Raw genomic sequence first — 24577 nt, forward strand, 5'->3', positions numbered from 1 at the left:
AATGAAAGAGGTGCCCCTTCCAGAAGTGCGGAGGGGGCCGGATAAATGGCCTCAGGGGGCCGCATGCGGCCAGAGGGCCGTAGTTTGGGGACCCCTGCTGTAGGCCGTTTGTCTACCTCCTGAAGCTCCTCAGTACTCAAGAAACACTCCATCCACTGCTTTCACTCCTCTCCTGCTGTTTATTTCTTACCCATGCCCGGCTCCGTCTCACACACTCATATGATTAGCTACAGGACAAGGGACATTAGCACCCTCATCATACTTTGCATTCATTAGTCCTCATCTGGAACACTGCGTTCAGTCCAGATTTTAACAGGCATGTTAAGAAACCAAAGAATAATGGAGAGTTCAGCAACGGCCTCTCCATGAGGACCAGTTAAAACAACTAGAAAGGTTGCACTAAAATAATAAGAGAGAGACCTCTTCAGATCTTTCAACTGTTACAAGTCCTGAGTAATCTTGGTATATTGACAGATTTTCATTTCCAATCATTTGATTGATAGCAAGCATTTGTAGGGGTAGCCTAGTATTTATGTCAAGCTGTACATTTTCCAAAGCTAGGGGAAGATATGAATTATTTGGGGAAAGAAATGTTTGACTATTACATGGACGATTTCACGGAGCTACTGCCTCCAATCATATGACACTGCAGATGGGCTGATACTGTCAGACACAGCTTCTATATCAGCAAGGCACTGATATAGTGCCCCCAACACTGCTTTCCATATTCAACAAAACTGCTCTTTGCATAGAGACATGTACAAAAACAGGACATTCATGCAGAGAACACAGTGCCATCAAAGGTAATCACAGAGACAGAAAAGTGGTTTTCTGTTGTTTTTTTTAATGCCTAGAAAAATAACGTGCTGGGTGTCTCATGAAGTTTCAGACCCTGATTTCAAAAGGATCAGACAAAGAGGAAATAAAATTTAGCATGGTGGACAGCTCTGCAAGATATATTTGTAAGTATGAGCTTCTCAAACATAGTGGATGGATGCAATAGTGTTAGCTTGGTATAAATGACTGGTGAATTTTTATTACTGTGGTAGGGCTGTTAGAAATGTTAGCAGGTTTCTTCTAAGGAAAGCAAACCAGTAAACGCATATATTGGGCCTGGCTGAGGCGTTTTATACCTAAAAGCAACAACAAAACTTATAGTCACACATGCATAAATGAAGCTTCTAAATTGAGCAGTCAAGGAATATTACAGTTTTAGAGTAGAGTATGCATAGTCTTTCATTTGAGGGTGTGTGTGTGTGTGTGTGTGTGTGTGTGTAGGTTTAGCTGAAGATATAAAATCAGATATCTTAGGCTTCGTTGTTTCAAAAATCATGCATTTACCAAATAATTACTTCCATCATTTAATTAGTTGTACTGATCGCAGATTGTAAGGTTTATTTATGTGAAGCACTGTTAGTCTTGGTTTTACAGAATTTCTTCATTCCTTAACGTTATGCCTAAGTACAACTACAAAAAAATTGTTTGCTTTTTAAAAATCAAGACTGTTGTGTGCCATGGCAAATTAAACCTCACAAAAATGTAAATGTCTCTAGGTTTCTCTCAATTTTGTATGACATGCTACATCAGAATGGAAAGAAAATGCTTAAATACAGATACTGTACATAAACAGAAAGGATTAACCAACTGCCTATCAGGATAGTAAAAAAATTTTTTTTTAATATGTAGAAAGGCTCAATTTAAGAAAATTCATTTACATTTTTATATCGTTTTGAGAAAGACTTCATTTACATGCTAGAGCAAACTTGAATCTATTGCTGGCATTGTATATGTTCAACTTAGTTCATCTCTAATGCATTTATAACCACTCTAAGACTTAGATTCTATAAATGAAATGTATGCTTTCTTTAAAATAATCAGGAGAAAACACTAAGAAAAAAATCATTATGGACACTTAAACTGGTTCTAAAGATACTTAGATTATAAAGGTGCACACTAGTTTTCCCAAAAGAATGTTGAAAAATAAAAAAGATAGGCAAATTAATGCATGATTAGATAAACAAAAAAATATTTAAAGAATCAGCAATGGAAAACACAAATTTAAAGTATAGAAATTGTGAGAATATCAATCTATAAAATTAATTATATTCTAGATTTAAAAAATTAACAAATCAAAAATAGGGATAACCACAATCCAATACTAACAAAGTGAATAAGCTATTTGCTTAAAAATGTAAGGCAGGGTGTTTATAGAAATCTTTGCCAAATATGTGTTCTCCAGGAAGCACACAATAATCTTTTTTTTTCTGTTTGTTGTCATTTAATTTTTAGGTCAATGGAAATTTTCCACATATCACATTACTAACATGAGGGAAAAAAAAGATTATTATTGATTTTGAAGCTTGGTGAGTTTCTCCCATTTAAATCGATTTTATATCATGTCAGTTCAGGTCATCTTTTCCCAAGGAATGCTCTGTTTGCCAAACAGAATTGTGGCTGTATGGAAAATTTAGGCTAATTTGTGCTTTTACTAGTCAATGACCCCCTGTGCTCTAATTACTAGAGTATAATTTAACTGAAGATGGTCTTAATTGAATTTGACTACAAACCAATTAAGTTTTAGTTTATCAATGGAATATTTTTATTAAATTCTAATCCTGAAGAACTACACTTTAAAAATAATTTAGAATTTACTTTTTTTGAAATTATCAAAAGTATATCTTAAAAGTTCTCATCCTAAGTGTAAAAACAGTTCACTCTTTTCTCTACATGGTGGCATTATTAAACAAATATACTACTTAATGATAAACACTGTTAAATATAGCATTACAGACCTTTCTCATTAAACCACTAGTTACTTTGGAAATTCTTTGTCCTCAGACTGTGAATTGTATTCTCTTCCTTTTGTCAGAAGAAATTCCAAAGCCTACCTCTTCTCTTCTCAAACTAGAGGTATGAGATTTTAATTTCTATTCCTTCATTTGCTTTCCAAATTAGTTTAAAATATTTTGTTGTTTTCTGTGTCCTGACTCGATCTCTTTTTTATTCTCCATGTGTAAGCCTTGTATATTCCTTTGCTATGTCTTGGCAGTGTTTTGGTTGGAAGAGGTAATACACTCAGGGGGGCGATGTCCTATATTGCCAGAAGTGGGTTAAATATTTGTGAGCATATCTCTTGGTTTCAATGTAGAAGGCATCAGAAGAGCATGGGGCATGGTCTGTGATACCCCAGCAAAGTAGTGGAGCATAATGAGTCCATTAGTAATCTGAGTGGACGTTGAGTCCCAGAAATTCGAGAGGGGCAGCTGGGCTCCCGGTCCCTGATAGCACATGGAGCAGAGCGCCAGTCACTGATAGCGCCCTACCAGGTCTGTTTCCAAATGGAGCAGAAAACCAGAGAACCTCAGAAAGCAAGACTGCTTTGTGATCTACTTCTTCTATGCATCATGCATCTTTCACATATGTAATTGCTTTTAAATGTAATTGCTGATGCACTTGGGTCACTACCTTCCACTGATATTCTGTAATTTAATCCTTTGAGCAGTGCGAACATTCGTGTACGTCCTCGTGCCTCCTGACCATCCAGAGTACGATTGATTTATTTAAAAAATATGTAAGGCAACATTTTAAAAAGGCAAATATATGTTCTTGTTTCCCTAAATTGGTTATCAAACATGATTTTAAGTTAATAAAACTGGAACTGAAACTAATTACATTTTTTGAAGAAAAAAAAATTCATTCCTGGGGGTCAGCAAGCATGAAAAAAAACTCACTATTCAAAGGGTTAATAAATCCTTGAGTATGTGACTTGGAATATTAGACAGCATGCAAACAACTACTTGTATGTGGTTATCCAATAACATTTGAAGATAACACTCCAAGGAACGTATAGTCTAGCAAGCGTAGATAAATCAGAAATATAAATCGCATGGTTTTTGTATACTTTATCTACATTTATATTTTTGTACACCCCTTTGCCAATGTCACTCCAATAATGAGCTGCTTGGGCTGGAGAACCTGCTTCTGAATCTCCGTCTGAATCAGTTACAGAGCCGAGCGCAGGGCTGCTCTTTGTCTCCCCAGAGCCATTGCTGGCACTTAGAAAGGGGCCCTTTCCCTGGGGATGAAGCCCTACCTCAGGGCCCATAGCTTGACAGGTGGGTTGGGGGTGAATCGCAGCTTCTTCTCTGCTGCAGACCAGGAGTCTCTGCAGAGGGACAACCTGTGTCACCCTATGGCAGGGGAAGCTCTGGCCGGCTGTCCTCTCCTCCCATTGCAGGCTAGCTTGCTGGCACGGTGCTCCTGAGCAACAAGCCCTCCCACGCGACACCTGCACTCCAGAGTGTCTGAACCCCAGGAGCAGTCCCAGCTGATTCTAGAGCTCCATCTCCAGTGACTAACAAGTGATGTGAACAGCAGAAATGATAGGATGATAGGAACGCTATGACAAAGAAAAACACAAACAGGTGTGTCAGGGAGAAGGCCGACGCAGTGAAGAATGAATCCACTTAACTGGGAAAGCGTGTGAGGTCTGGGTTGAGATTTCAGAAAGAGGAAGGAACACGGGCTGACGTGTGGGTTTCCTGTGCCCACAAAGAGCTCAGGAACTACTTCCCGAGTGACAGAGCAGCAGAAGCCAAATGCGCGTCTGGTTAAGTGGCACAGGAGGTGTTCATGTGTGCTGTTCCATTCTTGACCACCCCACTTGAGAGCGAAGGAAATTGAGACCCTGCAGGTTTTCATGACTGCACCCACAATCAAACTCGGGCATGTGGCTGGTTGGCTTTAGAGCCCAGAATGATTATGGTACATCTTTCTCATCTGTCAGGAGCTGTGGGAGCGCCCTGAAATTCTGGTGCACCTGGAAATTCATTTACCTTTGCTATGCTTCTGACCCCAGTGGGTGCTGCCTATCCTGACTGTTCTGCCCGTGCTGAACGATCCCACTATGTTATACAAGACAATATGATCACTTGTGCCTAGATGTGAACTTCAATTACAGAAGTCGCCCATGTGCACACATAGTTCTGTTTGCTCAGTGAGCAGACAGTGAGGTATAACAATGATAGTTACAATGAGTCAGTGGTTAGGAGAGAAGTCAAGGTCCAGAAGACAGGAATGACTGGTTAGACTGACAGAGAGGACATGAGAAAAGGAAGCTCTTGACCAGCCTCCTACTTAAGAGATAAGCAGAGAGCCGTTGGGTAATCTGCGTCTTGGAGGTGATCACAGAGATGAGGAACCTTCAAACTTGAACTGCAGCAGTGTAGCGCTGGGCCCAATTATACACCAGGTCAGTTGTGGATGGTCCATCAATGGGACAGTTTTCTTTCAGTCTCAATTTAATGTGGGGCCCTGGCTGGTTGGCTCAGTGGTAGAGCATCGGCTCAGCATGTGGATGTCCTGGGTTTGATTACCATCCAGGGAACACAGAAGAAGCGCCCATCTGCTTCTCCACCCCTCCCCTTCTCGCTTCTCTCTCTCTCTATCTTTTCCTCTCCTCCCCCTCCTGCAGCCATGGCTTGATTAGAGCGAGTTGACCCTGGGTGCTAAGAATGGCTCCATGGCCTCTGCCATGCTAAGAAGAGCTCAGTTGCTGAGCAATGGAACAACGCTCCAAATGGGCAGATTATGGTCCCCTAGTCGGCTTGCTGGGTGGATCTCAGTCAGGGCGCATGTGGGAGTCTGTCTGTGCTCCCCTCACTGAATAAAAAAAATTTAATTCAATGTGAATCATGTTCAGTCAGCTGTAACTTTCCAGAAAAGGGCTTTTCTTTTCATCATACGATTATTGAAAGACCTCACTGCATTATTCCTACCAACCGAATAGAACGCAACATTTAAGGCCATCCGGAACCTAACTGCACACATGAACATATCCTTATAATAAACTCTCCCTTTTGCTTAAACTAGTTTGAATCTATACTTGACAATCAAAAGAGTCCTAATTGGATGTTTTCCTGCAAATACCTTTAACTACCTTGTCCCTTGGTCCTCCTTTACTGCAAAGATCCATACAGAAATGAAGTCCACCCAACCACAATGTCCATAAGTTCTTATCCCCAAACCTGCAAATATACTTGGATCTGCACCTGTAATTCCCCCTCCCCCTTCCAGTTACAAGGAAGCAAGAAATCTTGTGCTTCCAGTTATCCAATGTCCCAGCTCCTGCCTTCTCAATCCCAGCATCTCCCCGTTTCTCAGGAACCTGAAATGCTATAGTGTTCACTCTTTGTCCTATGTCCTCAATCTCTGTCCATATCCACCATTGGTCAACCTCAGGATGTGCCACTCACATTGGAGACTTCATGAACGTGAACAATGCACAGCACAGGCCAGGCTGGTCAAAGAGCATAGCCCTGCCTCTCCATCTCTGTTCTACCCTTCTGTCCACAGCTTCCATTAGAGAGAGAAAGAGAAAGGAAGAGAGAACTCTATTGCCACCTTCCCAATCAAAGCTGAAACTCCTGAAATTGCCTCCTAGCTGGTCCCCTTAAGTATATCCTTGACATACTTCAATCCATTTTACTCACAACAACGGTTTCAAATGTCTGCATGCCTATTCCCTATTTTAAAACCTTTGGTGAATTTCCAGTTCTTTACTCTGAAATGCACCATGTGTGAGACCTCACATGTCCTACTTCTGCCCAGCCATACAACTCCCTCTCTCAGCCCTGCTTTGCTGCATGGGACACTTTGAACGTGACTATTGGTCCCATCTTACTTTCGGCCTCTGAGCTCTCTCCCTGCCATTCTCTACATGTGCGTGGTGACAGCATTTGATCATTTCCTCCACTGGAACATGACCTGCTGCCTCCTGATCTTTGCCCAAACTGGCCTCTCCACTTCCCTCAGCACAGCCTGAAGGATACAGGCCCGCCATACAATTCTGGGGTGCCTTCTCTCAGCGCCCCAAGCCTGGTTGGGTTCTTTTCCTGAGGGTTCTCACAGGCCCCTCCCCTTCCTACATCAACGCCTCCATCACGTGAACTTTAACCGCCTGTTCCTGAGAACGGGAAGAGGGGAGATGGGACCTGTGTTGATTACTGGTCATCAGAACTTGCAACAGAACAAGGGTTTAACAGATGTTTCAAATAAATCAGTAAAGACTATAAAAACTGATTAGCCTTAATCATTGTATGTAAGTGTGAATATATGTTTAGCAAAATATTTTCAGCTTTCATTTTAAAGTGCGGATTTATTTATTCTTAACAAATGTTTAAGTCCTTTTCTCAAAGTCCTGAGTTAAAAATGACATACTGTACATTGTTACACCAAACTTGGGCTGAAGAACGCTACCTGAATTCTGAAGTCAAAGTCACACTGCCCAGAATGGGGAGGACCAGATAATTCTCACTGTGAAGATGCTTATTTTTAATTTGGCTACACACCCTATTTTATATGGCTAATCACAAAAGGCCAAGTATTTGTTTCAATATACTGAGAGATCTTTCTACAAACAAAATTATCCAAAAAAGGAAATCTTTGGGAGTTGATGAATTCATTGTCATGGACAACTACAAGGGAAGATCTTTTGCAGAGAGCTAATCCTTTTTTACATGTTATGATTTGACAAATAGGTGGGCCAGATGGATTCCAAAGTCACAACTCAAAGTACCCACATTCCCATAAAATATTTATGAGGCGAGCCCTTTTATTCTCCTCTGCCATCCTCACCCCCAACCAGTGACTGCATTCCATTAACTTCAAGTTTTATAACTCTGTGTGCTCTTTTGAGATTGACTCCAGCATATAATTATTTTAAATGACTAACTTATTCTGAGCGTGTGCTGTTATTTCTTTAGAAAAATGAGCAGGCGGACTTGCTGGGTTTGTCAGATATGCAGAGACGCATCTAAGAGGCCCCCTTCAAAGTAAGTAGCATTTAAATTCTACGGCCATGATACAGCATCCCACCACAAGGGAAATAGGGTCTATGTCTTCAACTGCTAGCTTAGCATATTTTGTTCAGAAAGAGAGATTTAGCTTGCACATGAGTAATTCCCCCAGAAGAACAGTCGTCTATCACGGTCACAGTTCCATTTTCATTATTCATTGCTTTACACTTGAGAAATTGGCAAGTTAAATGTTTTTGGAGAGTCTATTCTGAATTAACATTCTCAGATTCCTGTGTTCTAGACTGCTTATTTTAAAATGAGATGGATGGATGGATGGATGGATGGGTGGATGAAGGGACAGAGGTATTGAGAACAGTTGTGACAAGGACATCTGGACAGACATGGGACAGTGTCAAACTCTGAAAACCTAAGAAAAAATTACAAACAAAAATGGGATTAAATCAAAAAGAAAATTTCATTTTAGAGCTTTACCCCAACCATAATTTCTGCAATTTTTAAAAAATTTTTCCCATTGATTTGAGAGAGAGAGAAGGAAAGATAGAGAGATAGAGTGAGTGAGAGAGAGAGAGAGAGAGAGCGCATCATTTCATTGTTTCACTTGGTTCCACTTTGTGGTGCACTCATTCATTGTTTCTCGTGTATGCCCTGGAGGGGGTCAAGCCCATGACCTCTGGTGTGCCAGGACGATGATTTATCCAATGAGCCCCCCCCAGCCTGGGTGCAATTCTTATCTATCTCCATAAATCTCATGACTCTTAAAGGTAAAATAATTCTCTTTCCAACTCTTAGCGACACCAAATTTTAAGCTAACCCAAGACAGCGATGGCATCTTTGCTCATGCTGAGGATTTGATTCTCTCCTACATAATGGACGTGGGTGGGAGGGACAGATAAGCAAGACAACTGGCATAGCTCTTTCCCATGTCCCTGGATCAGAAAGGTTGTTCTAGGCAACAGTTCCTCAAGTTCTAATAAGAGAAGAGAACAGTGAGTCAGATAACTGTTTCACGGAAATGTGTTGTTGTTTTTTTTAAGCACTCCTCACAACAGTATGCTTCTAAGCCTCGGAACTGATGCAAACAGTCCATCTAAAACTGGCAAGAGCCATCAAAATTTTTAGAAAACAAAAGCCGTTTGACCTTTTTTAGGACTCCGACGATACTTTTCCGTGTTCCAGGTTATTTTGTAACCTCTTTCCCTAATCTCCCTGCACGATGTCAGGTACCTGTTAATGCTGATGGCTGTTCCTTCAACACTAATTATGGGACTAAGTATGCCGGAATTAGCCAGTGGCCAGCGGTAGCCTGTATCTATAGCTGTCTTTTATTAGACACAGTTACACCAGGAAACTTAAGAATGTCTCATACACTGAATAGCAATGAACACACTGAGTATTTTAAAAGAGGGAAAGTCAGATGATTCCTATGTAGGCATGGGAAATTCACCTTAAAAGCTCACCAAAATGAACAGAAATAATCCCCCAAAGTTAGTATCCTTCACAGACATTTTCTAAAGGGTAAATACTTTATTGAAAGGGGAAAAAAGCAAATACTGTTAAGGTTACATCTACCAAATGGCAGTTATTCACAAAAATAAAATGAAAACCCTCAACATGTAAAAAAAAATGATAGAAGTAACAGAAAATATCTATACATGAGAGACAACTTGATTATGAGAATGCAGGCAAATAAAGTTTGTGGAGAAACTCTAAGATTCTGGTAGATATGCGGGCAAATAGCATTGCCACCTACAAGGCATGAGGACCCTTTTAAAACAATTTGGCAATTTGTACCGAGACCCTTAAAAATGTGTATCTTTTGACCCACTTGATCCTGCTTCTGCCAATCTCCCAGGAAGTCCTCTAACTATGAGGGCACGGTGAAGCCTGGGCCACCTCAGGCTCTAATGGTGAAAAATGAGAAATAATAAAAATGCTTATGGAGAGTAATGATGTGAACCATGAAATGTCCCCCCTCCCCACTGTAGAATATTTTATAGTCACTGTAAAGGGTAAGAAATAGCAATGATTATAATAACTATAAATTACAAGACTATAAATGGTTATTAAGACAACTGTGATGACATATTAAAGCTCATTATAAGGATATATACACACACCCACACATACATATAAGGTACATGCACACACAAACCCACAGCAGAGTGTGATTACTTCTTGATTAAAACACACACAAACACGAGTAACAAAAAAAAAGATTAAAAAGACACAAATCAAACTATTGACAGTGATCATTTGAGAACACAGAGATTATAGGACTATAATTCTTTATCATCTTCAAGTGTATCTTATTTATTTTCAAGTTTATAATAATTTTCACAATTTTACGCATTTAGGAAGTAAAAATAAAATGTATAAGATCAGCCCTGGCTGGTTGGCTCAGCGAGAGAGCATCAGCCCAGAGTGTGGAAGTCCCAGGTTCAATTCCTAGTCAGGGCACACAGGTGAAGCGACCATCTGCTTCTCCACCCTTCCCCCCCCATCTCTCTTTCTCTCTCTCTCCTCCCACCTCCTGCAGCCATGGCCCAAATGGTTTAAGCAAAGTTGGCCCCAGGAGCTGAGGATGGCCCATGGCCTCGCTTCAGGTGCTAAAATAGCTCGGTTGATGAACAACAGAGCTACAGCCCAGCTGAGTAGAGCATCGCCCCCTAGTGGGCTTGTCAGTTGGATCCTGGTCAGGGTACATGTCGGAGTCTATCTTTGCCTCTCCACCTCTCACTTAAAAAATATATAGTATATAAAAGATCACAGGAAGGTAAACTTCTACCCAACATCTCATATACATGCAGTATGACTGTATTTTGGTGTTGTCTTCAAGACAGCAGATTTTTACTCAGTTCAGTGAAACCTCAAGAATATTTTCGTGTAATGAGCACCCCCTTGTTTCTTTTCAAAGCCTGACTTTGGAAGAAGTGTTACAGTGGGCCCAGTCTTTTGAAAAGTTGATGGCTACAAAACGTGAGTATTGCGTATCTGTCCCTTTGGGTAACACGCCAGCTCCATTCATACGGAAAAGGGACCCTGGGTGATGATGACAGTGTGCCCTCGTCCTGTAGCCTTCTAAGTGGCAACCGCCACAGTTAAAAAAGGAAACCCTGAAAATAGTTTCTCATGTCAACCACCATGATTTTCTTGAGTGTTAATTAAAACAAAATTAGTCACTGTGAATATGAATTCTTTACAAGTCTGTGTGTAAAATCCCTCAGAAAATATGCTTATGTAGTAACACGTACGGAAATATACCGGCTTTACCAGCGCCAGATAAAGTTAGAATCTTAAAAAATATATTTTTTGCCTTTCTTCGTGCCTTTAAAAGTAAGAGTAAATATGAGTCTTGATGTTCTAAAACTCTTCAAAGTTTGCTTCCCACTTGATCAATGCCTCATGTAAGTGACCCTTCGTAAGGTTGTGTATAACATCAACATTCAGATGGTACAAATGCAAGATAACAATGGATATGAGGTAGATAAAGTCATGGGCTCAATGCAAGAAATAGGAAAGAGTCTGTGCAGCCGTGTGGGCAGCTGACAGTGTTTGGGTTAGGGAATTGGGGGCTTGTATAAAACAGTAAATATCAAAAGGCAAGTACAGAAAAACAATGCAGTGGGTACGCAACAAAAATTCTCATTTGCTGAATTTGGAGCCTTTTTTTTCTTCATGGAGTTTGTTCCCCTGAAACGTTTGCTAATGTTAGTCTATAGACCTCTTTTTGTTTGAGGCTCCCGGTAGCCTCTCTGAGAATGTTTCTTGCGTTTATGCCTAAGGATTCCGGGACAGAGTGTTAGCTGGACTGCTTGGTTGTTTAGTTGGTGGGATGTGAAAGTGATGATTCTGGATAGGGTTCTTCCTGTTCCCCCTGGGGGTTGCCATGTTCCTGGGGCATTATCTGGTCTCTCTGCCTCAGGTCTCCCTCCTGGTCTGAAGACTGCTATCAGGGTTTGGTCCCAAGGACAATGGCAGAAGGTGTGGCCACTCCTCCTGAAATACCTTAATTACCCACCAATTCAGGTGGTTGCTTGACAGCCCCCCCTTCTGTTGGCACTGACGCCAACCAGCCTGGGTCACTACCCGAGTGCCAATCTCTGATGGCACGACTTTCTGACAGGTGTTTGAGAGCACGGTTTTGTTCTTTGCCACCATCACCACTGACGTTCACTTCTGCACTATTCCTTCTAATCTGTGACCAAGTTTGCCAGCACGATAGTGTTGTTGTTTTTTTAAACTACATCTGTATATATAGTTTTTGGTCAACTTCAGGACGGATACTGGAATGAGAGGCAGACATGAGAAAGTGTATGTTCAGTCAGCCATCCTGACAGATCCTCTGCTAATAACTTGTATTCGGGTCCCAACACGCTGTGGTCCATGTTTTCAAATGTTTCCAGGTAGATCTCCCTTAGGGAGTTGCAGAGTCTTCATCTGTGAAATGGGAATAATATCACCTTATCTTTTCAGCATTTTTTTCACAGCTTGGATGTAAAGCCCCTACCTCAATGCCCGACACAGGTCACACACGCGATAATTCCTAATTATTTTTACTAGTTATAAAGTCCATATCTCTGCCACTTACCAAAAGAGTCCAAAATCTCCAACTTGATATTCAGCACTCTAAACATCCGTGAGCTTTGAGTGACACAGACATCTGTCCTTCCGTGTCCCCCTCCCCCCGTCGGTCACCATAGCCACAGGCTTCTTGACACTGAGTTGTGCTAGCTGTCACCACAACTCAGTTGAGTCCTCTCCGCCACTCCAATACAGATGTCTGCACCCACCTCAGTGCTCGTTCCCAGTTCCCTCCAGCTCCGCCCTCGCACATACATGCCTGCCCATCCACCACTGTGACAGCTGCTCCATGTCCTACATCGACGGCTCTCCTGCTCCAAGCTTCTGTGCAGAGTCCCCTCTGTCTCCTTCAGCTGCTCTACCCATTCCTGGGAGTAAACTCCAGCTTCCACCTTTTCCATGAAACCTCTTGAAAACGTTTTTCTGCTCTCTTCTCTGTGGTCGGTAGCCTTATTTAATTCTGCTTCTAACTGCAGCTACTTTGCGCTCTGGGTTTTTTCCACAGCTGCGTGATCTCACCAGATTGTGAATTCCCTCAGAGCACAGGTCACTTCTCACTCACTTTTCACCCTTCCCTCACAAAACTGAAAACATGCTTGCTGCAGAATTGGGCACTCAGCAAAGGGCCGATGAATAACGACAAGGCAGATATTAGTAAGAAGAGAGCAAAAATACCAAGCTGTGTTATGGAAGAGTTTCTGTGCCGGTCCTGGAGGTCTCAGCCACAAAGGGAATCAAGTCACTTGGTAATGGTCTCAAGAGGGAGCTGAGCTAGAATTAGCAATTTAGAGACCCAGCATCATGGGAATGAGCAAAGTCTACGGAAAAGATGAGCACAGGAAGACATGCTGCTCCTTTGTAAAAACCAGCCAGCACAGGGCAAGCCTGTTACCAGAAATTGCATTATAGGGACATTCATGTGAAAACTCAATTATCACATAATAAAAACGGGACAGAAATAATTCATCCTGTGAACCACCCAATGAGAAAGAGAAAACTAAGACTACAACCATTAAATGTGCCAGAGAATTAAACGTGTCGACATTAATCAGACATAGCAGGACAATGAATCCTGTAGCTAAGCTACGTAGACGGCTCTTCCTACACAGATGAAAAGGCTGTTTCTGAGAACATGTAGTTCAGAGAGCCCTATGGAAATGAAAGAGATTAGACTTGGTTTCCATAAATGAACAGCAATTGGTTTAGAAACTATTAAGGAACAGTCATCACAATACAGGTAGATTCAACTTCTTGCTGGGAAAGGGGAAATCCACGACAATCACCAATTTAAGGACAGGACTGCGGCAAAACCAAGACATTGGTTAGAAATTAATAATGCCAGCAACCTAGATGCACTCTAGATGGTATTGAATGATACATTGTTGATAAGAAAATTAATTTTTAAAAGACAGTATGTGCCTTTGCTCAATATATAATCAAAAATTACTAAGCACTTCTCAGGTACCAGTCAATGAACTTGATAAAATAAATAAACAAATCCCCTGTGCCCCTATGGCAGATAAAAGAACACAGAAATAATAAAAAGATTTCTCAAAAACTGGTAATCTCCTAGAAGAACACAGGGAAGCATTCCAGTTAAGGGGCATTGGGACAAAGAGGAAATGACAATTGAAGCAACTTCTAGTAATGCCCAAAGCAAGGCAAAGACATGTTTTTTAAAAATCATAACCTTGGACAAAAATTTGCACCAAGGGCTGCATGAGGGACTGACAGTATTTTTTTAATATATATTTTTTGCTTCCAGAGTAAAGATGGTTTTATGAAGTGATACCTTCCCATTGGACAAGCAGAGTGAAGCTCTAGACATAACAAGAAACACACACACACACACACACACACATTTTCTTTTTTTTTGGACATACAATTAATGACTTGCACATTCCTGTTAGAGCACCTTATAAAAGATCAGTATTTAATCTATGGCCAAAGGGTGGCTTGGGACGGTAGTAAACATGTGTTTATGGGGTACCAGGTATAAAAGGTTGAGTGTCAGAAGAAGGCACAGGTTGTCCAAAGAACGAGAAAGTGCCCTGAGTGTTAGCTGATGCCTTGTGATGTGTGATCTCTGAACAGTGAGGCATTTATTTAGTTCTGACTGTATACCATGTAGGAAAACTGATCCGATGGGGGAATAGCAGGGCGTGTGTCTGAAAGAAGGTAGGAGTGTTTTCCTGAAGGTATTCATAATTAAGGACAGAGTAAATATATGTGAACCAAGAGCAGGTCGAGAACAACGACACAGGGGAGAGACCTCTGTGACAGACCTTGTGTGTATGAGCCGCAGGATAAAGAGAGATGAGAGGGGAGGCGAGTTCCCTGGGGAACAACTCTCCCGAAAGTATTTTGAGCTGGGACTCATTGGTTCAGATAGCTGTAAAATGATAAGTGGTCTTACTGGCAGTATTTTCAAGACAGGGAAATTTAAAGAAGCAAGTGTAGGTCTTTGCTGGTGGTTCAGTGGATAGAGCATCAGCCCAGCATGTGGATGTCCAGTCAGGGCACACAGGAGAAGCAACCATCTACTTCTCTTCCCCCCCCCACCCCCTTCTCTCTTTCTTCCTCTCCAGCAGCCAGTGGCTCAATTGGTTCAAGCATGGCCCTGGGCACTGAGGATAGCTCAGTTGGTCTGTGTCAGCCTCGGGTGCTAAAAATAGCTCATTAGTTGAGCATTGTGTCCAGATGGGGTTGCTGGGTGGATCCTGGTTAGGGTACATGCCTGAGTCTGTCTCACTACTTCCTCTTCTAACCTGAAGAAAAAAAAAGTCAATTTAATTTTTTTTTAAAAAAAAGCAAGCCTAGTAAAGATTAATTAGTGTTCCTTTGAATGAAGAAACATGGTGGGCAGGGTTCTTCAGGATTTGGTGTGAAAACTGGTCACGTGAAAAAAATAAATAAAGTCTCCTCAGTGATTGAAGCAGAAAGTACTCTGCAAAATGTTCATGTCTCCAGACGACAGGAAGTACTCCAAGTTTCCGAACCTTGATGGTTTTAGGAAAGAAGTCAATTATTTCCAAATGGACATAAAAGTAGTCAGTTTTTAAATGAATCAGGAAAAAAAAAATTGAGCTATTAGTCACTTCTTCATAAAAATACATGAGGATTACCAAAGATTTTTTTTCCTGGAATGATGGTGACCCAAAACACAGCACAGCATCCCAAAACATCACCAAAGTATTAGGCACCCACCCAGAAAAAAAAATGGGAGGGGGGCAGAATCCTGTGGGTATTTCCAATGGCTACACCTACTCGGATGAGAAAAGATACAGAAACATGCATTTGGAATGATGAGTGACCAACAATCAAAAATATAAGTCTGTGTCCAAAAAAAACCAAATACAGAAGGTCCATACATATATTTATCGGCCAAACTTCAAAGTATGAGAATCGAGGTTGCCCACTGATATTTGAGCAAAGTATTTTTATTATAAACAGAAAGAAGTTTGATAACGCTGTAACTCTTGCCCTTGGATGACTTCCTCAGCCCTGCCCCTTGACCGGCATACCTTGCAAGCACGGGGACACTGGTGTGAGAGGCCAAGCTCACGGTGTTCAGCTCACGTGCTCCCTCTAGAGGGAGGAGGAGGCAGACAACTAAGCCAACAAATGAACTAATAAATTAATTCCAGAAAGTGGCAACTGCTTCGAAGAAAGGAAAGCCAGGATGCATAAGAAAGAAAGGCATGTGGACGAGGACCATTCAGTTTCGATGATTAGAGAACTATCAGAAGGGGGTACACTTTGAGCTAAGAGCTGAGGGAGGAGAAGCAGCTGGGACCTGGGGCTGAGAGGTCCAAGCAGAGGAGAACCGTGTTCAACAACCCCGGAGCTGTAAGTGAGGTTAGTGTCTTCAAATAACCAAAAGAAGTTCACGTGCCAGGAGCCCAGAGCCCTCTAGGTGACGTGAATGACCTTGGACGGTAGAGTAACATTATCGGGGCACAGAGTGGGCACTGGAAGTCGCGGAGAGGTGCTGGGTCCCCTCAGGTGCCTCCTGAGACCAGGGGCAGGGTCATTTCTCAGCTCTCTTCCTCCAGGAGAGTCTACGCATAACAGCTTCCTGCTCTGTGATCTGTTCTCACCTCTGCTCCTCGCTCAGGCTGCTGTTGCTATGGTTTCCTTCCCAACCCTCTTATAATCTATGCTATGCCTCCCCTTCTCCCACTTAGCACCTCCATCTTTCCCTAATTGCTCGTGCCTTCTGTCCCTTCAGAGGGAACAAAACAACAACAAAGTCTGGCCTTTTGGAGACATGGAGACTCAGTTAGTACATTTGTGTGTATCTGTCTGTCTGTCACCCTCAGAAAACCAAAAAGTAACAGCATGTCAAGTACAATCCTCTGGCCTCTGGTGCTTCCTGGATGCCAAGTAATTAGGGTTCACTTTGCTTTTGAAAACCTGTAGGAGTCACTTTAAAATACAGAAGCCTCAGGTAAGCAGAAGCCAGAACTGACAAACCTTTGTTCACTCAGTCCCTGCTGGGTCCCAGGCAGCGCAGACTCAGGGCACCAGAAGATAGAGAAAATGCAGTCCTCACTCTCAAAGGCTGGACAGGAGAGCGGGAGAGCAATTACTGTTTTAATAATGCAATTTTTTTTTTTTTTTTTTTTTTTACAGAGACAGAGAGAGAGTCAGAGAGAGGGATAGACAGGAACAGACAGACAGGAACAAAGAGATGAGAAGCATCAATCATCAGTTTCTCATTGCGCATTGCGACACCTTAGTTGTTCATTGATTGCTTTCTCATATGTGCCTTGATCGTGGGCCTTCAGCAGACCGAGTAACCCCTTGCTTGAGCCAGCAACCTTGGGTCCAAGCTGGTGAGTTTTGCTCAAACCAGATGAGCCCGCGCTCAAGCTGGCGACCTCGAGGTCTCGAACCTGGGTCCTTCCACATCCCAGTCCGACGCTCTATCCACTGCGCCACCACATGGTCAGGCTAATAATGTAAATTTAAACCATTACAAGTCACCGATTTTTACCCCAACATATGGGAAAGGATCGAATGGGTAGATACTTCAACCCTGTAATGAAAAATAATGTGATCATTTTGGAAGGAATTTTGCAGTAGGTATCAAGAGTCTAAAAATAATTACATTATAAATCTAGCAATCCACTCCTTTAAGTTCTTCCTAAGGACATAATTAGAGATGCAAAGATTTATAAACCAAAATACTCAACGTAGGATAATCTGAAACATAAAAAGAAGAAGCCATCTAAATAGTGTATTATAGCTCAATATGTTAGAGCATAGCCCTGCAATGGAGAATTTTTTAAAAAAAGGAAACAGTGTTTGCTACATGATATGAAGTATACAAGAGCAATACAAAATTGCTTTCACGGTATAATGCCAACAAGGTAATTTATGTAGGTATCTCTGTGTGTACATAAATCAATACTAGTTAGATAAGCAGTTAAATCTGAACAAGGGATTAATAGAATAAAAGGAAACATAAAATATTGTTAATAATGGTTAACTTTATCAGAAGTTTTCTGCATGTAAAAACAACCCACAGTACTTTAAGCTACTATTATAATCACAGAGCAAAGAGCATTTAGGAGAACAGCCAGAAATGATTAATATCAGAGAAGCCAAACCAGAGAATTTCTATACAACAAGAGTTCCTTTAGGAGCCTACACAGAGGTGGGCAGAATTACAGAATTCATTATCCTCAGTGATTCAGCTGAGAAATAACATGGATCTGAAATTGTTTTAAACACATTGTTGATGGAGGACCAAGGCATGGCCCACCTTCAGGATCTACAGGCGATGAATGGGGTGAGCTTGCCGCTCCGCAGAGAGCACCCCTGGAACAATAGATGGGCCCACTGCTCTGAGTCAGCCAAGAGCAATGTCACATTTCCTTTCTGTAGCAGATACTGGTGTGTGTCACCATGTGCATCACAGAGACGCTCATTTCAGTGACAGATTGAAAAAGAACACGCGAGAGAATCCTCAAGGCACCACTCTTGTTTGTTTTAAGAAAAAGACACACACGATGTACGACGTCCACCTACTGATCTGACTGGTGCAGTTATTGATGCCCATTCAGCCAGCTCTAGAGGACTTACGGTCTCCCGAGGGTGGTGCTCGAGAGAGAGCATCGTAAATAGCTTCCCCATGGGCTCCAATGCTCAGCTTGGAAAAGGTGTCTTCTATTCCACCTTGTAACTGACCAGTGTGAGTCAACAGAAACTGTAGACTGAGCAGTTTGGTTCTGGCTTTAAGATTCCTGGAACACTGTTAGACATACGTGCTTTCAGCTGCCCGCTTTGCTGACAGAAACATTAGTCTAATGAAGACAGAGTTCTGGAAGTCATGCCTGTCACATGTGCACTCTCGTGACAAACGTGTGTCATATCTGAACTGGCAGGCGGGGTCCAGGGGTCCACGTCAGCTTTCCTGGGTTCTGCTAAAGGAACACAAATGACACTAGTGCCGCAGCCATTTGCAACAAGGAAGGGTCATGTCTTATTCATGTTACACGATGGCGGAGTCGGCTCCAGCTCTGTGGCCCAGCTTTGTTCTGATGTTAGGCTAAAGGGACAGCCCTTTTCTAGAATGTGTCCTTCTACTGGGGGGGGGGGGGACAGAGGGCCATGCCCCCTGGTGGTGGTCATCTTTAAACCTTCTTGGCCCCCTGCGCATGGCACTCGGCATGCATTCCATCAGCTCCCACAAGTCCAATGGGCAAGGCTGATGTAAATGAATGCGAGAGTAGAATCCTCCTACAAGAAGGGCAGAGAATTTCCCAGAACAGTAACAGTACTACAACCCACCACCTCAGGTATCTAGACAAAAAATATAGGTTGCCATGCATGGACGGTTTCGTGAGCAAAGTGCTTGGGTATGTTGGAAAACGCCCAGCCTGGTGGCCAGCCCAAAAAGATCCCCCTTCCACTCAATCCAGCAGGGAAGTGAGGTAGGCAGATACGGAAGCAGACAGGTACCAGAATGCAAACCTCTAAACATCTGACCATACAATGGAGCTGACCCCGAATGGAAGCATGCATTCAAAATACCATGTCGTCTGCTTCCAAATCCTCTCCCCACCTCCACCCACCCATCCAGTGCCCCCATCGGAGCAGCTTGGTGGGTAACTCGCAATTCAGGACCTGTAGATTATATCTGGTATCTCTATCTCTCTCTCTTTTTTTTTCCTCTTGTCCTGTTTCATCACTCATTGCTTTATTTTAGGACCCTGATTATCTCTTCCTGATGAAGCACTCAGTTGAAATTCCTTTGATCACAAAATACAACCCATTGTTTTTTCATTTTATTCACTATCAATCCGCTCCTTCCAATACATGGAATTCCAAGTATTGGCTTCCAGCTTGACTCGCTAAGCCAGCAAGGGTCTGCCCATCCATTCAGTCATTTCTCCAACAGGAGCACCAATTGCTACACCCAGTATCTGCTGCAGGAAGGAAACGTGACATTGCTCTTGGCTGACTAAGAGCAGTGAGCCCATCTATTGCTCCAGGGGTGCTCTGTGTGGGGCGGCAAGCTCACCCCATCCATCATCTTTAGATCCTGAAGGCGGGCCACGCCTCAGTCCTCTGTCAACAATGTGTCCTGCCTCAGCCTCCTGTGCCTGAGAGAGGCCAGGCACAGTTTACTGTTACTTTAATATGAAAATAAACATCCCCTCGCCCCACCATGGGACAGGACTATCCAATCCATGTCATTTCCTGTGACATTTTTATACACCGTCTCCCCCCCCACATCTTGTCGATCCTCTCGACGCAAATTATTTTTGAGCCATCTCCCACCCAGCATCACAAGGGCTACATTTGCACTCGTAAAAGGAGAAGCACTGCTCTGATTGTGTATATTCCAAGGATATAGTATAGTTCTTGCAGATGACCAGTGTCCCCAGCCCTGATGCCTCCTTGGAAGGGATCTGCCTCTGTTTGATTTTTTCTCTTTGATACAAATGCCTTAGTTGTTATTTTTTTTTCTGAAGTGAAAAGCGGGGAGGCAGACAGACAGACTCCTGCATGTGCATGATAGGGATCCACTTGGCATACCTACTAGGGGGCAATGCTCTGCCCATCTGGGGCATTGCTCCGTTGCGGCTGGAGCCATTCTAGCACCTGAGGGGAGGCCATGGAGCCGTCCTAAGCACCTGGGCCAACTTTGCTCGAATGGAGCCTTGGCTGCGGGAGAGGAAGAGATAGAAAGAAGAGGAGGAAGGTTGGAGAAGCAGATGGGCACTTCTCCTGTGTGTCCTGGTTGGGAATCGAACCCAGGACTTCCACATGCCGGGCCAACACTCTACCACTGACCCAGCTGGCCAGGGCCACCTTAATTGTTATCTTCATTTTTCTATCACCACAAACAGAGCCAGTAGAAGCCAAGGAACCTAGTGCTAGGGAACTCCATCTAATCTCTTATGTGAAGAACAAGGAGAATGAGATTTTACTCACCATGACCATTCCATCAGATTACCATTCCTTCTTGTAACAGTTAACAATACAGATCAAGGCATTGCTTCATCAGAATCCTACGCTTAGTCACCTATCCAGTGTACCTACACACTCCTTTCTGTCACTAGCAATCAAACGTTATGGTGTGTCATCATGTAGCAATTCAGTCTCTCAGAGATGCCAGGAGATTTCCTCATTACCTAAAGAAGCTGCACATTCATCTCAGAGTGCTCATCCTGAATCTTGAGAATATTGTTTCCACCCAAGTATTCTTACCAATGTGTCATACGTGTCCGAGCTTGCCTAACCCTCTTATTCAAACTCCAGACCCTAGGGAATAGTGCCTCCATGGGGACAGCGCCTCTCATGTGCTTCCCTTATCTACCCACTCCAGAAAGACAGCTGGAGGCCAGAGCTGAGGATAACCATCTCTGGCATCAAGTGTCATGTTCGTGGCCGTGTTGTGCACCCTCGTTGTCCCATTCTAGCTTCTGAGATAGTTTTCAACCCTCCCTCTTAACTCCATTCTTTCCCCAGTCCTGCATTTCTGAATAAACCATGAATACAAAGTTGAATTTCTGTTCTATCCACATTCTCTTGCTCTTGGATACTGAGAAACACCCCAGGCTCTACAGCCTGATCAATTTATCACTTTTGCATGAATTGGATAGTTGCCTTTTAACCTTGCCTTGGCTGTATAGAGTCTTTACCTTGCTCTTTCCCGCCAGGTTGGCTGGAGGTCTTAGATGATTTATGTCAGTTTCCTGACCAGAGCATTATCCATTGATCCAACATTAAGTCCCGTGTACTCTCTTATCTTAGACCCACCCACAGGAGTGGAAATTTTGCTCTGAGTGATTCAGAATGAAAGAATGAAGGGGTGTGTTATATAATGTTCACTTGTTAAATAATTTGGGAGCTTTGATTCAGACTTTACTTTTAAATTGCACTATATATTTCTCATAGCTTTTAATGATGTTCAGACATTAAAATGAACAAATTTCCCCATTACTTTTAGATGGTCCAGTAGTCTATGCAGCATACCTAAAAATGGAGCATAGTGATGAAAATATTAAATTCTGGAAGGCATGTGAAACCTATAAGAAAATTGCCTCGCGGTGGAGCAGAATTTCTCGGGCAAAGAAGCTTTACAAGATTTACATCCAGCCGCAGTCTCCTAGAGAGGTAACCACCCCACGGCCAATGGAAATCGGGGCACTGATACTTGTAGAGCACACCGACATGCCAGGCACTTTTCATCCACGGTCTCCAATGATGCTGTACTGTCAGTATTGTTACCCTAACTTCACAGATAAGAATCCTGAGAATCAGAGACAGGAACTGACTTGTTCTGGGGCACCAGAGGTTAGGCAGGGAAAGTTAGGATTCAAAGCCAGGCCAAAGTGGCTCCAAAAGCCTCTCCGTTTTCTTTTCTTTGTGTGTGTGTGTGTGTGTGTGTGTGTGAGAGAGAGAGAGAGAGAGAGAGAGAGAGAGAGAGAGAGACAGGAAGTGAGAGAGATGAAAAGCATCGATTCTTTGTTGCGCACCTTAGTTATTCATTGATTGCTTTCTCCTATGTGCCTTGACTGGGGCGGGGGCAGCTACAGCAGAGCAAGTGACCCCTTGCTCAAGCCAACGACCCTGAGCTCAAGCTGATGAGCCCTTGCTCAAGCCAGTGACCTCAGGATTTTGAACCTGGGTCCTCTGCATCCCAATCTGATGCTTTATCCACCATGCTACCACCTGGTCAGACTCTCAGTATTCTTTTTATTCCTCAAAAAGTTATTAAGGAAAGAAGAACTGGCCTTGCTAGAAGGGACTTCAGTCACCATAAATAGGCATGTTGACATCCCTGGGATGTTAGGCAAGGTCGGTGTCCCTACCCGAGAGCTCACTGCTCCCCTGAGTTTTAAAACCAGCAAAGCCAGAGTCAAGAGTGAGACACCCCTAGTGGGGAGAGAAGGAGGAGGGAAAATTCTTGTCAAGGGGTTGAGGGTCAAGAGTGTGATCCGAGATTCCCATCACCCAGGACAGCCCTCCCTTGCCGATTTGTTCCTCAAAACTCTCATCTGGAAAATACTTGGTTTAAGAAATGACCACTTCTCTATCCCTGCACTTCTCGTCCCTTTCTCCCCATTTCAGGGCAGCGTCTGTTAAATCAACATTCACGACTGTTGAGGACGATAAAGTTTAAAATAGCACCAACTTCCCTTTTTTTTTTCCTTAGACAAGACCTCCATCTCATAAACTTCCTGTTTGTAGACTCCACTAACAAACCACTTGCATCCTCCTAAGTAAGCCATGGTCTCTGCTTCCCCAGGTCTGGGGCCTCCTGTTATTTTTATCTGGAATGTGGAGGTGGATGTTTACATTTAAAGAAGCAAAGAGTTTATCTCATGTGCCTTTTCAGATGCCCATGCAACAGGCAGGCAGAATAACTCCATTGCACTGAAATGGATGCGGGGGGTGGTCAATGAAACTTCCCGGTCTATTTCTGTCTGCAACTCTGCCCACTGATGTGATCTTCCTGTTCAGATTAACATTGACAGTTCCACAAGGGACACCATCATCAGGAACATTCAGGAACCCACTCGAACGTGCTTTGAAGAGGCTCAGAGAATCGTGTACATGCACATGGAGAGAGACTCCTACCCTAGGTTTCTGAAGTCAGAAATGTACCAGAGACTGGTGAAGACCACACAGGCCAGCGGCAGTTCCTGACTACCACACTTAAAAAGCTTCCATGGGAGACAGTCCATGGAAAGTAGGGACTTTGTTCTTTTTATTAAAAAGCACACAGACACAGACACACACACACAATTAAAAACAGAGTAGGAATCACATATAAGGAATCAAACTATAAATTGAATTCTGGTTCCCAAGGAGAAGCAAATCCAAAAAGGGATTAACTCTAGAATTCTGACGCCATGAATAACATCATCTGTGTCATCCCTACCTAGGGCCTCTTGATGTAAATGTAAAAAGAAAGGTCTTTCTTCATGACTTTGTTATGGTTTTGCTGTCATGATCTACTAAGAGAGGGATTCTTATCTGTGAAATGTTGTTGTCATAACACACAGGATAGTCCTTGAAAAGTTGTAGTTCTATGAGTTGTGCCTCTGGCATGAATGTAATCTATAGATGAAGTGCTTATCATAATGCTAATTAGTAGACAAACTTGGCACCCACAGTATAATCAATCGTGTTGTATCGTGGGCAATATCAAAAGGATGGGATCTTGAGAGATGTTTTACCTGTAAAATTGTCCTACTGTTATGTCTATAACTGAACTTCTATGTTGCCTATGTCTTTTATATGTAAAAAGATCCTGCTAATATTAAGCCTTTAATAATGTATTGATTTCTTCATTTAGATCTATACTTTTATTAGTATAAGGGTAGAATGTTTGGTTTCTATATGCTGAGATTTTTTCCCCCTTCACAATGTGAATTCATCATGGTCCCTATAATCAATAAATCCAAACATAAATTAAAAACTTATAAACATATTTTTTTCAAAGACATCCTGAAGTTATTTTTCCAGTAAAAGGCTGTTTTTAATCTGTTCTTTCATAGCAGCTCTTAGAATTTGTCAAAAGATTCCAGAGGGAAGAAATCAGGCTTGTTTCAAGGTGTTCAGCTAAAAGTGCAGGGAAAATGTCACAGAAATGAAAGAATAGTCTATGCTTTTAATGAAGAATAAAATACCTAAATCACGTACTGTCATTTCCC

General features: G+C 42.5%; 1 protein-coding gene across 2 annotated transcripts; it reads left to right on the top strand.

Moving 5' to 3' along the window:
* The first annotated feature begins 814 nt into the window (after positions 1 to 814).
* RGS13 (regulator of G protein signaling 13) lies at positions 815 to 24337 on the top strand. 2 transcript variants are annotated; one of them, XM_066253521.1, is made up of 7 exons: positions 815 to 962; positions 2290 to 2363; positions 2839 to 2910; positions 7764 to 7832; positions 10732 to 10793; positions 21865 to 22031; positions 23382 to 24337. In XM_066253521.1, the coding sequence occupies exons 4-7, from the start codon at positions 7768 to 7770 to the stop codon at positions 23565 to 23567; spliced, it is 480 nt and encodes a 159-aa protein (XP_066109618.1). In that variant the 5' UTR covers positions 815 to 962; positions 2290 to 2363; positions 2839 to 2910; positions 7764 to 7767; the 3' UTR covers positions 23568 to 24337. The 2 variants fall into 2 exon arrangements, with proteins under 2 accessions (XP_066109618.1, XP_066109619.1); XM_066253522.1 differs by lacking the exon at positions 2290 to 2363.
* Positions 24338 to 24577: the final 240 nt, after the last annotated feature.

This window comes from Saccopteryx bilineata, chromosome 1 (assembly GCF_036850765.1).
Source record: "Saccopteryx bilineata isolate mSacBil1 chromosome 1, mSacBil1_pri_phased_curated, whole genome shotgun sequence".
In the NCBI taxonomy this organism is placed as follows: Eukaryota; Metazoa; Chordata; class Mammalia; order Chiroptera; family Emballonuridae; genus Saccopteryx; species Saccopteryx bilineata.